This window comes from Galleria mellonella, unplaced genomic scaffold, assembly GCF_026898425.1.
Source record: "Galleria mellonella isolate WM207_F2 unplaced genomic scaffold, CSIRO_AGI_GalMel_v1 utg117, whole genome shotgun sequence".
In the NCBI taxonomy this organism is placed as follows: domain Eukaryota; kingdom Metazoa; phylum Arthropoda; class Insecta; order Lepidoptera; family Pyralidae; genus Galleria; species Galleria mellonella.
Window position 1 is genome coordinate 7,994,479 of NW_026441980.1, and position 15,995 is coordinate 8,010,473.

The window sequence follows — 15,995 nt, forward strand, 5'->3', positions numbered from 1 at the left end:
AATTAAACTTCAATGTATTATTTTAAATAAAAAAAACTACTATAGTATCTATGGCACGTTCACTACGTCAAAGGAAATATTTTTTACGCCGTTGCCTTTCATGATACGTAATCAAACGCTTTTGTATCTCATATTGGTTCCGTTACTTCTTTTGTCATTTAAATAGAATTGATAATGGCGTCATTGTACTTGTAGTATTACACATACAATTTTTTTAATAAAAAATATAATTAGTTTACAATTAAGTGAGCTAATTCTATTTTTATTATTTGTCCATAGTAAATCATAAATGTTAAATTATTATGTTGATTACATAAATCTACTCATCATCATACATTTAGCCGTGTGGTCTCGACATATGTCATAAGAGGCGATTAAGGATTTATTATATTTATTTATTTATATTTATATTTTATGGTTGAAGGATGGGCAACAGCATCCCTATTAAAACACAACTAAAATATAACTGTGGTTGCCAACCCGTCTGGCAAAAATGACAACTACTGGCAAAATCCTCGAAGGTTAATATGGTACACAAACAATATTTGAAGTCTATATTATGTAAAAGAAATAGTAAATAGGTGCTGTGCTTAATGGAATTGATAACTGCTAAATTTTGGATAAGAAGTTTTCATATTTACGAATAAAATGCACAGGTATATCACTTGATATTAGAATACTCACAATTATATATGAGAAATTATTATCAATACGTTAATTAATAATAATCTATTATCGTATCGCATTTTCCAACTATTCTACATACGTTTTTTTTATACAACTTAGAATGGCAAACAAGCTGACGACCCACCTGATGGTAACCGTCGCCTATAGACATGAGCAGTACCACGGACATAACAGAGTATACTGTTTTGCCTATGATACTCCCCATGCGTTGCCATTCCTAAAGACTCAGGTGTTATTCCTCTGTACCCTGTAAATTCACGCCATATCCCACCCTTCAAACTGAAACACAACAATGCAAACACAACTGCTTCACGGTAGAAACACGAATGGGACAGAGGTAGCCAAGCAATCGACTTTTGTACAAAGACTCCCTCTGGTATACGTGTCATTACAAGTTATCTTATCCAATATTATAAATGTAGACGTGAGTCTTTTTGTTTGTTTGTACTTTACCTCTTGGAGCCTTAACAGTTTGACCAATCGTCATGAAATTTGGTGTACACATAGTAGAGATGGTGAAAGAGTCTACTTTTAACTCGATAACGCGGACGAAGTTACAAGTAAAAAGTAACGAATAACAAATTTCAAAATATAAACATCGAAATATCTAATAATTCAAATACCTCTACAATACATTTATAATATTAGTAAGAAATATGATTAACAGGATATGGGTAATATGGTTAAAATCAATGTAATCAATTCAATTACTACAATAGACTCGGGACTATTTCCCGAACTATTTGAAGTAATTAAATTTATACACGTAGTATTAGTTCTGTGTATATTGTACTGGTATTAATTTTAAGGTGTGTAAAATTACAACTTTTGGTTACAAATAAGTATTCCTTCTCAAATCCCTTGAAAATTCTATACATATTTAATTTTGCGATAATATATAGAAACGATTAAAGAGACTTTAAATAAAAGACAATGTGCACGACGTAGCTTTTTAGTTTCTTTTTTAATTTTATTAAAAATGTTAAAGCGGTCCCTGGGGATTTGTATCCCGAGAGATAGTTTCCTTCGACTAGACTGCCATCACAGATCACGATTCGGGTAAAGTAAAGAGTTACGAGCGTACCTGGATTCTGCTATGGCGGCTGCTGCAGGAACCGATTAACTGGTCACCACACAACACGCGCGGCGGAATTAGTGTATATACACCTTGAACATCACACCACCGACATACACCTTGATAATTTGATAGTTTATATTAAGCCTTAGTGATTTAATTATTATGAAACGTAATTATGTGCAAGCGGCGTTTCTCAGACACGAGCGGGAAAACGAACAGAGCCGCCATCTTTTTTCCCAGCAGCGGCGCGGGTGTACTCGGCTCCTTTCGGCCCTAGATCGTGAAGTATGTCTGTCCTTGTCTATCACAAAGAGATGTGCATTAAAACTAATTGTAGCGCAAACAAAAAAGATGTTTTGTTTATAATTTGAAGTCTGTGTCAGTTTAGGTTTTGTTTTTGGTTCGCTTTTTTACTCCGTTGGTTTTCTTTGTATATTTTTTATATAATTATATTATCTTTCTAAAACACCGTGTTTCCATACCAGCATATAGTCCTTTCGCCCATATTTTTGGTCCTATGGCGGTGTTTTAGAAAGATAATATAATTATAAAAAAAATATACAAAGAAAACCAACGGAGTAAAAAAGCGACCAAAAACAAAACCTAAACTAATACAGACTTCAAATTATAAACAAAACATCTTTTTAATAAAATTAAAAAAGAAACTACAAAGGTGCGTCGTGCACAGACCAATAGGTCTCTAAATCATTCCTATATTTTCAACCCTTTTAAAAAAAAGTTTTGCGTTTCGACTGTAGCTATATGTATGTAACATTTGTCACATTTGAAGACGGTTCTTGTGGGATAAAACTTATATTATGAATATAGATATGAATCGTGACCCTTAAACCCTTGAAAACGATTCCCATTCTATCGGTTTTGTAATAAAATGCGCGTCCGGCATATGGGTATGGTATTTCTAAAAAAATGCTACGTTCATAGAATTTTGGTTTGCTTCATAGAATAAATCCATAGATATAAAAAAAACTCATTCTATATGTCTATAACTCATATCATTCTATAATTCTATAAGTATATAATATAAAAGAAAAAAAGCTTAGTACCTTTTCACAGAGATTTCCAAAAATGTTTGGCAAGTCCACTCAACTCCACTCAGTCAAACCAAAAATAACGTAACTTTCTTAAACTGAACTTTTGTATTTATTTCTTGTTAATAATTATTATTATTTAGTTTTCTACTCTGATGTTTACGTACAATACGTAATAATTGAATTTGTTCTATTGATACATTGAAGCACACCTGGCGCAATCAAATTTATCTTCATTGTTTCCTCATAAAAGGCGCTGATAATAGTTTCTTCCTTTCATGCATATTACATGTAAGATAAATCTACAAAAGAGGCAACGTCTATGTAACGAAAATAAAAGATTATATACTTAACTATGTATGTATGTGTATATATATATATCTGCCATTCTATGTTAATTAACCAATTACCAAGTTATCAATAGCCAATTAATTATTGATAGCAATTAATTAATACATAGATGATTTATTTATAGATAAAGTGAAAAGTGCAAGGCATGTACAAAGTAAAGATTTTATTGTATAGAATGCAAAAATCATTGTTAAAATCGGTTCAAAATTATTGAAGATAATATGTATCATATACAAAAAATAAAAAATAAACCTAATGGTAACGTAAAAAAGTAAATATTAAAAATATTTACAATTAAATAGTATTTCTGAGAAACAACGACAGTGTTGAAGGTAATCATTAGATGCACATGGCTCAAGATCGTTCCTTATATAACTTAATTTCTAGATCATCATCATCATATTAGCCATTAACTATTCACTGCTAAATGTAGGCCTACCGTATGGGGGTTTTGCTAGTAGCTGCCACGTTTGACAGGTGGGTTAGCGACCACAGTTAGTCTCTCATGATGTTTTAAGAGGGATGCTACTGCTCATCCCTAGACCTTTAAGTTCCCTTAATTAATCCCCTCTTACTACACTCATGGAAAAACAAGGAGAGGCCCAATCTGTATAAAAAACCCAAACCACACAGCAAACTTTTAGATTTTACATATATAGAAACACCTACGTACATTGTAATAATTATAATAGTAATTAAAGTTTCTGTATTTATGTGTTGTTGGTAGTATGAAAATGAAGAGCCACGTAGATATGAGAGCTTTCTGTTGCTGACTCGATAAAATTAAACTTGGAATTCATTAAGAATTTAATCAAAAAAGACTATAAAAGGTACAGAAAGTACTTATTTGCCTTGTTCAAGTGTGATATTAATTGAGCACTAGTAAGTACGAACAAAGTTCAATTCGTACTAAAATTTTATCATGTTAAGAACATCGTACATATTTTTTAATTTTTATTTAAAAGACAATACACTAAATTAGTCCGAAGTGTTTAAAATAGATATTGATATTCTGCCATCGAAATAGACATTTCTTTTTGTGAAATAAAACAAAAAACACACAAATAAAACCAAAAGACCTGATAGTGAAAAATATTGTCATACATCGTCCATAAATAAAATAAACGTAAACTAAATAAAGTATAAACAGTTTTTTACATTAGTATTAATAAATACCTACATCAACCACGTCTAATCTCTCCATGAAACAAGTACATGAGTCACAGTATAGTTGTATCTGGGATGAATAATTTTCGGAAATAAAACATTTCCAGAATGTAGAATAAACCAAAGATTCGAGAAATACGTGGGTATTTGAATTTTCATTGCAGTAATGATAAAGTTAGTCAGAGAGAGCTGTGCCAATCATTATTCATAACGAATGTTCATCGCCCCCTCCATCTAGCGAGGAATCATCGTTTGATTCCCTGTCTACTGACGCATGCAGCTATTTTCAGCCAAGTTTGGCAATCCCACTTTCATGAATCCATCTCTAAACAAAAAGTCATCTGACAGTTGCCGCTCTTAAATGTACATTAACCCTAATCCTGTTGATTGTAATGCTATTATGTTTCGAATCTGTTTGTTTTATCCTTAAAGTTAAGTTTTATATGTATGGTATATATATATATATATATATATATATATATATATATATATATAGAATATATATATATATATATATAATATATATATATATATATATATATATATATAGAATTTTTTATTTCCTTTTTGGATCCCACAGAAAAATATCTGTCAGATGAATATGACTTGAGCGTGACATGTGGTTATTAATTAATAATACAGAACAGATATAATTTATCATAAATTTATTACACCTTTGCATCAGCTGTCAGAATTAATTGGTAAAGGTAGTTAATTTGCCAAAGCAGATGTTGTGAATGCCGGTCGTTAGTTTGGATAAGTCTGAGCCAATACATAATTATAGTTGCATTTTTGCAAGCGAAAATTTGTGTGGCTATTGGTACGAAACCGTATGTAATGGGCCGAAAGGTGAATATTCTTTGTAGTTTATCATAAAGCATGTGAATTGACGCGTTCCACTGTGTTTCGAGCAAATGGTCAATGTTTAGGCGCATCACTACGTGGCAATGCGCCCACGCAAAGCTTGGATCGACGAAACAAAGCGCGGTGCGGCATCCTCGCCACTCAGTACACGAGCGAACTTTCAGGCGCAAACATCTCCAGTACAAACTTATATATATCCAGAATAAAGTTGTATTTACTTTATTTACAGAAGTGTAGTATTGTACCTATTAAAAGGATATTATTTTCTATATTGGATCCATAAGGTATTTATTGATATATTTTTTTATAATTTATTTTTGTATCGCGTATAACATTACAGTTTTTATAGTGTATAATTCTGATTTAGGTTATAGGTAAACACTTGTTTAACATTGTTCTCCTTGTATTCAATTACTATAAATTCAAAATTTTGTAATAACAAAAATGCGAAAAAATAGTTTTGAAAACCATATCTCTAATATACTTCTGTTTAGAGGCTGAAATTTAGTATTATTAAAGTAAACGTGCTTACACGGAAAGTTAAATAACTAACAAAGTTGCTTACCCATTTTCATTATTGTATTATTAAGAACAATAAAATATTTTAAAATAAGAATTTCTTAGTTGTACCTATAACCTATAAATTATATAGTCATGTTGTTTTTTGGAATATTCGAAAATATTAATATTCTATTATTATAAATAAATAACGAAGTGTAAAAATTATTTATATTTTATATAAAAAATATATCATATTTTAAAAAAATATCCTGAAGACTAACAAACATTTCAACGAATTTCTTAAACCGTTAAGGTAAACTTAAGATTTTGAATGAAAATTTCTTTAATGATAATAAATACTAAAAAAACATTTGTCTTAGGTATATTCCCTTGTAAATGGGAAATAACACGTCCTATACAGGCGAAGTAGCAGTTAATAAGTAGTGCGGTATAACTATATTTATTTCTTAAATATAGGTCACGTAAACCACGAAAGGTATTTGGAGCATTGCACCTCTTTGTCTTCTAGTTAATATTTATATCCTAGTAAAAATTAAGATGACCCAATTTTAACTTTTATACACAAAAATTTTATAAACACTTTTATATAAAAGATATGTTTTTTATGTGAATAAACAAACGGTGCGAATTACTTTTTATACATTTTGAGGAATTAAATGCTTTCTAAATAAATAGTTTCTAATAAAACTCTAGGGCCTTACTTATAAATCATGTTTGAGACGAGGCATTGTTCTCGCATCATATTTCTCGCATAAATCGAGATAGCTTCTACTACGGAATTGAATTTCGTCTGCTTTCAATCGCAAAATCTAAACTTTTTTAATTTACTTTCGTTTTAAATATCATTGTAGAGACGTTGCGGCCAGTGACGTTGAAAATTTTCTTACGAAAGTAAATTTAAATACGACCCAAACATTCATCTGGCTCTAAGCCAACTATCAATATCTATCAGAGCAGGATTTCAGATTTACTTATACATCACCGGGAATAATTTATAACTATTGTTATTATTTCTTAGTCTTTGTGTTTCCTTTCTGTAATATAAATTCTTTTGTGTGACTCAATTGTAGTAGTTACGTTCGTTATAAACTGAATATATAGGCTGTTTATTTATAAAAAATATACTTTTTTCCTGTATATTCAATATTAATTACATATAATCTTAGTCTGATGTGGTGTTTTTTTCTAGTAAAAACTTCACAATGTCTGAAAGCAAGACTCTGGAAGCTGGCCAACAGCTAGTCAAAAAGACTATGGATGAAGTAATTCAGCAGAGGCAAACTACTGAAAGAGTATCTATTCAAGCAAGACAAGAGTTTCGTGAACAATACCAAGAAAGTTATGAAGAAGAATTTGAAGAGGAAACCTTTATTGATGAGTTTGGCAATGAAACGACAAAAAGAATAGAATCTAGTAGCGAAAGCAAGGAACATTCTAGAAGTGCGGACGTTAAAGTAAAGGCTTCGGGACTGAATGCGGAACAAGTAAAAGCCCTAACAGACTGCGCAAATCAAGCAGGACAGCTGGCACTTGACTCAAAAGCCGCTAATTAAACGACGTAATGATCACCTTCGTATATTTAATACTGAATAAAATAAACAGAAACAATAAAAGCCAGATTATAAAAAATATATATAATTATTGGTATTTAATGTTAAAATTAGTATTATCACTACTGTAGACAGTTGTTCGAGTTATGTTAAAACTTTATTAATTTTTTATCATTTTATCTGGTTACATTGTTATTTGTCTGTAATTTGATTTTAAAATGATTTCATTGTTAAAAAATGAGATACAGCAACTATATTTCTTTCTTTGTTTCTAACACATTTATTTTGTTGCAGGTTCCATAGAAACGTGGGTGTGATTTCGCGAAGTGATAAAGACTGTGTCCAGTGTTCCTTATTTTATGTTACTCAATTTATTTATAAGATAAAATTTATGAGAATGCAATAAAATTATTAAATACGGAAATGGTGTATTAAATTAGTGTAGTGTGTGTATTTTTGGATGTGTTAATTTAAATAAAAAAAAATGGAGGAAGAGGACGACGAGAGAAAAAGCCGACGGCCGAATCTTGCGACCTTTAGTTCTATAAATGCTCGCGTCGTACACTCTTCATTAGAGGAAGGTTACGTTCGGCAACAAGCCTCTTCAGAGTCTGCCGATGCCAATACATGTTCGAGCATTTCGACAGCTCAATATAGTGATAGAAGCTTTATTTCTAAAGCAAGTACATTTTCTCGTAGTGGTACCTCGAGTTCCAGTCAAGAGGAATGCGAAGTTGCACATACGACAGTCACAAGTGGTCAATATTTGGCTGCAGCACGGGTAGAAACAGCGCGTTCTATGGAAAGTCTCCGTCCATGTAAAGATACATCACCGGCTAGGCCTGCGAGCTCGTGTACATCGGTTCGTACACATAGGAGTTCCTTTTTAACAGCTAGCGAGAGAGATGTACGAGAAACGCGGGGTGCACCTGCAAGACGGGCATTATCTGGGGAAGATATGGGAAATTCAGCTGAAAAAAGACGTGGTTTGTTTGCAAGCACAGAAAGACGCGCGTTGCAGCAACTTAGTTTACCACCACCAGAACGGCGTTTGACAATTCTCAGTCCGCATAGTCCAATGGCGATAACGGAGTTACAGTGGCCTGCCCCTTCAGGTATTCGAGGTCGGCGAAAGAAAGGAATGGTACTACCTAAACTTATCCTGCCACGCAGTGACTCCGATGGTTCGGATGTGTTTTTTGAAAGGTGATATTTTTTAAATATTTTAGAACATATAAAAATAATTACGTGATTTTTTGTATTAATAGATTCTTGGGGTAGACATATCCCAAGACATAATTTCACAGAACCAACTACTCATTAATAGAACTTTTAGGTCTACTGATATTAGATAATCTTTTTATACCTATGTACTTATTCATACGTTCCTGTGATAATGGAGATAGATTACGAGTACAATACGTCATTATTCCTTTTCACTTGCAAAATGCAATAAACTGACTAAGCAGACGAAATGTAAGAGAAGATATCTTAAAATAAAATTCTTCAACAAGTTATTTGGCTAGCGAAGTAATAGACTGTTAGAGTATATATCACTTACGAGATACTCTTTTAAGGAGATACACATACCTACAATGCAAGGTTAATGGGTAGTTCGAAAGAGAATGAATTAAAAAGTAAGATATTACATGTATAGAAAGAGATCATTAGTATTCAAATAACAACTATAACTCTGAAAAACCTGATCTAAATATATAAATAGACTAATCTTCAAAATATTATAAAACATTTACTGTTTACTTTGACAAAAAAACATTTAATACCGTGTTAGTTCAAAGGATGGTATAAGAAAATATAAGACCATTATACTTTCTTCTAAGATGAATAAAGTAGGTTGTTCTATAGAATATATACCTACTTATTTCCGGATTTTACGCGGAAAATGAAGGTATTCATCTTTTCTATCGCTGTTAAAGGAACTGCTCTACACCCAATATTACTTAGCTCCTTTTAAATTATGAATTCACATTTTTTTATTGTTCAAAATTTGTAATAATTCCTCCGGTCAGTGCTATCAACTTCAATCAACAATGAGTGGTAGATAAATATATTCTAAACACTTAATATTCTTCTACTAAAAAATTCCTGTAAATAAGTTATATTTACGTTAGAGTAATCTTTCTAGTTACACATCTTATTGCTATGTTTTTGAAATATTTACTACAATGTTTCTTATTTTATTTAATATAAAGAAATAATTTAAAATTTTGTTTCCAAAAAGACAAAAGCGAGTTCGATCTCAACAAAGTTAATGCCCTATCAATTTCATAAAAAAAATATCAAAATTGAATGAATGAAGATATCACGTAACATACACACGAAGAAATACATATTTTTATAACAGTTTACAAAGAAAGTTAATAAAAGTAATAAGCTCTGAAATCTACATGCACTACAATTGACTTATTCTTTAATTAAAAAAACATTGTTTACGATCTTGTTATACTGTCAAAACATAGAATAGAGCTAAATATGAAGTTGAAATGAGAGATATTTACTATATTAATACAAAGATTATCTGTAATAAATTGAACATTGATTTAACTGTTATCTCACATATTTGTTATCTATTGTTTGTGCTTTATCTTTTTAAACATATATAAAGTATTAAATACATACCGATCATATAATTAAATACACACTATGGTCTCTTTTACATGATATAAGTATAATATTATGGTAATAACAGCCGTCAAATATGAACGAACCAGAGCTTCAAATCACACTAGATGGAAATCATACTTCTTACATCCTATAATTGTTTCGATGCAGTTTTTTTATGCAACTTAGAATGGCAAACAAGCTAATGGTCCACCTGATGGAAAGTGGTAACCGTCACTATACTGTTTCACCCATGATACCCCCCATGCTTTCCCATTCCTGAGAACTTAGGTGTTATTCCTCTGTCCTGTAAATTCAATGCCATACCGTGGGGTATGCCATTGAATTTTTACCTTTAAACCGAGACACAGCCATGTAAACATAACTGCTTCACGGTATAAATACGAATAGGACAGAGGTACCCAAGCAAACGACTTTTGTGCAATGTTTCCCTCTGGTAAACTATAGGCTAAATAAGTTGCATTTCTTATTTAGGAATTCATAAAAATAAGTTTAATATGTACTTCATGAAAATGATATATTGTTATAAACTTAAGTAAAAATGTAGATATTTTTACTTTTATTTTATGGAAAGAAAGTAGCAACGCTCCGAGCAGGTATAAAATATATCACCTAATCTTTAGCGATCTATTGGTTGTATGTGTAAGTAAGTAAAGCGGGGAGCTAACGAGCATGCGGCTCACCTAATGGTAAGTGATCATCGCAACCCATGAACATTAGTAGAGGAGTTGCTTGAGTTGGAGCTGGTTGATATATCTAGAAAATTATTAATTGTATTCTCTGTGAGAATTTAATCCGTAAGTTCTAATAATTAGATTCAAACTTATTTTTATATCCTAAAAAACATAAAAGATTCTCATGACTCAACAAACAATGAATCAACTCCTGAACACAAAATAGTGCGTTTAAAAAGCATATTTTATAGAAGGTATTTTCACGTGTTTGCCAAGACAAATGCGCTCATACAGATAATCTTGCGTCAGACATAAAATTCTTTAGGACGCCTGTTTATATTTTTCTTTGAGTAAGAATGTTTTATGTATAACATAGAAATATAAATCAACTAAAATTGTTAAAATTGAACTAATTTTAAAGATATATCTTTTTTTTTTCTTTAAACAAATCGTTATCTTTCTTTGAATTATATACTGTTACACAGAATATAATAAAAAAATTAATGCTGTAAAAAGACTCTAACGTTTATTCCTTAACTGTTAGCTTGTTAATTAACGTCAAAAAGTTACAAGTTGTCAGATACCTGACGAGTACGACACGGCCATTTTTGTATAAGAATATATTTATGAAAAACTGAGTAATTATCATAATTTTATTAGGTATATATATATATATATATATATATATATATATATATATATATATATATATATATATATATATATATATATTGTTAATCAATAGAGGTACATACACGAGTATGCACTATTTATTTAATAAATTATTGGTTAATGGAATCGGTTCCTATTGAGAATTGATTTTATATTTGTTCAGGTTCATGAATATTCTCAATGGATATAGACTTGTTACCTACGTTCATACTGTTACTCGCGTATCACGTGTTGAATATATGTATTAGTAAAAATACCAAAACTATATTTGAACAACAAATACTGGTGAATATAATAAACCTATTTTATCAGACGATTGCCAGCAATAAGGACGTGGTAAGGAGAATTTCTTAATACGTTTTTGTATGATATGCAATATTTTTGCTGATTCTGGAGAGAATTTGAATATGTCAATGGATTTTATTCTATTACCAATTGCTATTGAATTCAATTTTTTAAGGAACAGACCTAGTTCTGTATAAAACCTTATTAACACATTTAATGCCAAATACACGGCGCCGTGGAGATGTATACGGCCGAGTACACGGCGCCGTGGAGGGGCGCGGGGCCGGGCACACGGCGCCGTGTCTTGCGACTGTGTTTTTTCTATGCATCAGTACCGCTCCGCTCGTTGAAATAGTTGTATTTAACGTACGTGGCCATATGCATAAACTAACAATCTTTTAAAATCTAGTGTTGGATTAGGGTTCGAACTATTACTTTGCAAAATACAGTCTATTGAAAAATATACTTTTTTACAGTAAAATGACTGACAAGCCAGGTCCTTCGAAACGCTCTGGTAGCGTATTAACTTCGGGTTTCCAGGCTAAAAGAGGCCGTAGTTTTAGTGCTGACAGTAGTCTGGATGACTTTGAGTGTTCAAGTGTGGAAGCTGAATTCTCTCAATGTTGTGATGAAGACGACGAGGACGATGAAGAGCAGGTTAGCGACGACAGTGCTGATAGTATTTTTGATACTAGATGTCGTATCATACAAAAACGTATGGACAGATTTGAGTCGCCAAGTCGCCAGAAGACGTCAAAACCTGAAGAGACGTTTACCCGTCAAATATCTCCAGATCGACACATGGCAACCTCACCATCTATCATTCAAGGTTATGGTGAGCCATCTGATATATCAGGCCATTTATTAAATGTTACAAGTACACCATCAGTATCCATGTTAATGTCCGATGCTCCATCGATCAACTTTCCCAGTGATGATATCCAAATCTTGCCACCAGGATCACCAGCTTCAGTCGAAACTTCACAAAATAGAGTTCTGAGGCTAGACAATCAACCATCTACGGAAGGAGCTACATCTTTTTGGAGTTCACAAGGGACAATGAAAATTATAAAATTCAGCAAATCCCAGGAGTTACTAGTTCCAGCTCCATTTGATCCATTTGAGGCATTCCAGTTAATAGTAGATGATAATATTTTAGATTTAATAGTGCATGAAACTAATGCTAATGTTACTCGAGTACTTAATGCACCTGGTGTTAGACAACACTCGCGAATAATAGCCTGGAAAGACATAACACGAGCTGAATTATTAACATTCCTTGGGTTAGTTCTTCACACAGGTACAATCCGGCTAAACCGACTCAGCGATTACTGGAAAAAGCATTGGTTATTTAATATACCTTGTTTTGCACAATATATGTCACGTAACCGTTTTATGATAATATTGCGTTGCCTCCATTTTTCATCTGAAACAAATGAAGAAGATCGACTGGCCAAAATTCGTCCGATATTAGATCATTTTAACAACCGAATGAATAAAATTTATTACCCAGGCAAACAGCTTTCTCTGGATGAATCGGTGGTGTTATGGCGTGGACGTCTCCAGTTTAGGCAATATATTAAAAATAAGCGCCATAAGTATGGCGTAAAGTTATACATACTTGCAGAATCAGATGGCACAGTCCTCAAATTTCAAATATACGGTGGTGCAGGTGATGATACGTCCGGAATAGGACACACTCAAAAAATAGTTTTAAAGCTACTGGAAGAGAAATTGGACTCGGGACACAGTGTCTATATGGACAATTATTATAACTCGTACGATTTAGCTGTCAAATTATTAAATCGCCAAACTTACTGTACGGGTACTTTAAATAAAAATCGAAAAGGTAATCCAATAGAACTTGGTACTGTCACGTTGCGTAAAGGAGAAAATAAGTCTTTGTTTTTAAATGGTGTACATATAGGTAAATGGAAAGATAAGCGAAACGTGCTTTATATATCGACAGAGCACGACAATGAGATGATGGAAGTCACAAATAAAAGAGGCGCTGTTCTCGTAAAACCATCAGCAATTATACATTACAACAATTTTATGTCTGGTGTGGATCTGCAAGATCAAATACTTTCTTATTACCCTTGTGAAAGAAAAACCATGCGATGGTACAAAAAGATATTCTTCCACACACTGCAGATGAGTTTAAGTAATGCGTTCCTTTTATATAATAAATATAGTATAAATAGCAAAATGAATTTGTATGATTTCCGTTTACATATTTTGGAAAAACTGTTACCAAAACCACCACAAACAGCAGAAAAAATGTCAACTAAACATATTTTAACCAAAATTGAGAACGTTAAGACGCGCCAAAAAAAAGAGGGTAACAAGACGAGAACTATCACAGAAGTAGTAAGAAAAGAATGTAAAAGTTGCAGAGAAAAGAAGAACCGAGTTGCTACTTTATATGAATGTAAGAGCTGCATTGAAAAACCAGGCTTTTGCATAGAGTGCTTCTTTGAAGTACATTTATAATTTTATTATTTTTTGTTACAATTGTTTGTTTTTTTTATCTGCAATTATACTTATGGTGATTATTTAATTTGTTTAATTTGTAATATCCTTTAATATTTAATAAATTAATATGAAAAACGTAATTTAAAGATTACACAATGAAAAAGAAGTAATTACACGGCGCCGTGTGTTTGGCCGCCCATACCTCCGTAGGCCTAGTACACGGCGCCGTGAAATTATTTTTTTTTTCTAAAATAATTGAATTTTTGTTATCAATATTATCAAAAAATACATATAATACTTAATTACAAATATTCAATTACTCAAGATGTATGGCCACATTACTACATTCATTACTAAAAACTGCATACAGGGATGCATCTTATAATGCAATCAGCATTGAATGTGTTAAGTCTATAGAATTTACAGTATTTATATCTGTTGTCATGTTGCGTGTATCGTGCCATGCATGCGACCACGTCATACATAATCGTTTCGATTTATGATGTTGCCACATTACGCTTGCATATTTTAGTGAATACTGCAATTTTTTCCTTAGACTTAATAACGAACTCTTATCTTTATCTTCTCGTAATAGTAATGATGCAGTATAATATACACGTTTAAGTATCATATCGTATACGTACATATACCAGGACTTGATAATTGTAAATGAAATGGTATGTATATATTTTTCAACTGATTTTAAAACAGAGAAGGTTCTCAATAACCCTGTAAATTTTTATGTGTATATATGACACAGAACATATATTCATCTACCTCTGTGCCAAGTATATCAGGATATTACGTAATTCGTATATAAAATTCAAAAAAATATAATATGAGTTACTCTTATGGTTGATTTTAAAATTGGAGTTCGCTTTAACTTTGTAATTACCTTTTAATATTAATTTAAGGAAATAAAATTTTATAAGATACTGCGAGTAGCTTATAAGTTTCAATTTGTTTATATTGATTTTATTGTTACGTACAAAAACTATATGATAAAATATCTTGTTAGTTAACAAGATATTTTATCGATTGCAAAAAGAATTATCAAAATTGGCAATTACTTAGATACAAAAAAATATAAGTGCAGACAAATGGAGAATCTCCTCCTTGCGGAATTTGCTTACAAGTACAGTTGAATAGAAAATCGTCTTATTTTTTTTAATTGGCTGAAAAATATAATTACGGTTATTCATCAAAGTGACATTTGAATGAAAGACAATTTATTTATTGCCAATAGAATGTAGCGTGGGCGTAAGTCAACGAAATAGTACACGCTACTATTTTGTACTCTTAATGAAAAATAATTAACAAGTTCGAATGAAAAGCGCATCATAAGGATTCCGTATATAATATTGGGAAAAAAAATATATAAAAACAGTCTACTTAAACAAAAACAATAATTAAATAATTAGTAGCTACGCAACTCCAATAGTTATAGTTGTAACTTCATTCATTTGACAATGTTTCAGTATATTAAGTATCATATGTGTAAAGCTAGAATATAGACTACTACTACTAAACAGATTTTAGTGAAATCTGGTACATGGGTACCAGATTTCACTAAAATCTGTTTAGTCATTTTAGCGTGATTGAATGACGTATATCTAAACATCTTTACAAACTTTCTTATTTGTAATAATTTATCAGTAGGATATCTATAACCCTAAAATTTTTAAATTCTTTAATATGAATAAATTTAATATAAATATTCGCTGTCTTTGTTGTTTAGCAGAAAATAATGCAGCTATATTCAAGGTTGCGATATTCTATGTGTACGTTGCTAATATTTATTGCACCGTAGCAATAATTTAACATCGGTTACTTCTTGTCGGCATAATGACGCAGCAAGAATACAATATGTGACCATTTCTCTCCCCAGGATGTCGTAAAACGCGACTAAGGGAATAATACGCCAGTATCAGAGTAGGAAAACTGTAAATAAAATGCTAAACCAAGCTGTATTATTGCT

The 15,995-nt window shown here is 31.6% G+C and overlaps 1 protein-coding gene across 9 annotated transcripts in view; it reads left to right on the plus strand.

Moving 5' to 3' along the window:
- Window positions 1-15,995, plus strand: part of LOC113511544 (cAMP-specific 3',5'-cyclic phosphodiesterase) — a 547,503-nt gene that overhangs the window by 356,249 nt on the left and 175,259 nt on the right. For 2 of the 9 annotated variants that reach the window (XM_052897786.1, XM_052897790.1), the window contains exon 2: window positions 7,563-8,474. The exons of the other annotated variants lie outside the window; for them this stretch is intronic. In XM_052897786.1, the coding sequence (XP_052753746.1) occupies window positions 7,753-8,474 (722 nt within the window). In that variant the 5' untranslated portion in view covers window positions 7,563-7,752. The remainder of the gene's footprint in view (window positions 1-7,562; window positions 8,475-15,995) is intronic. 9 annotated transcript variants of the gene reach the window in all.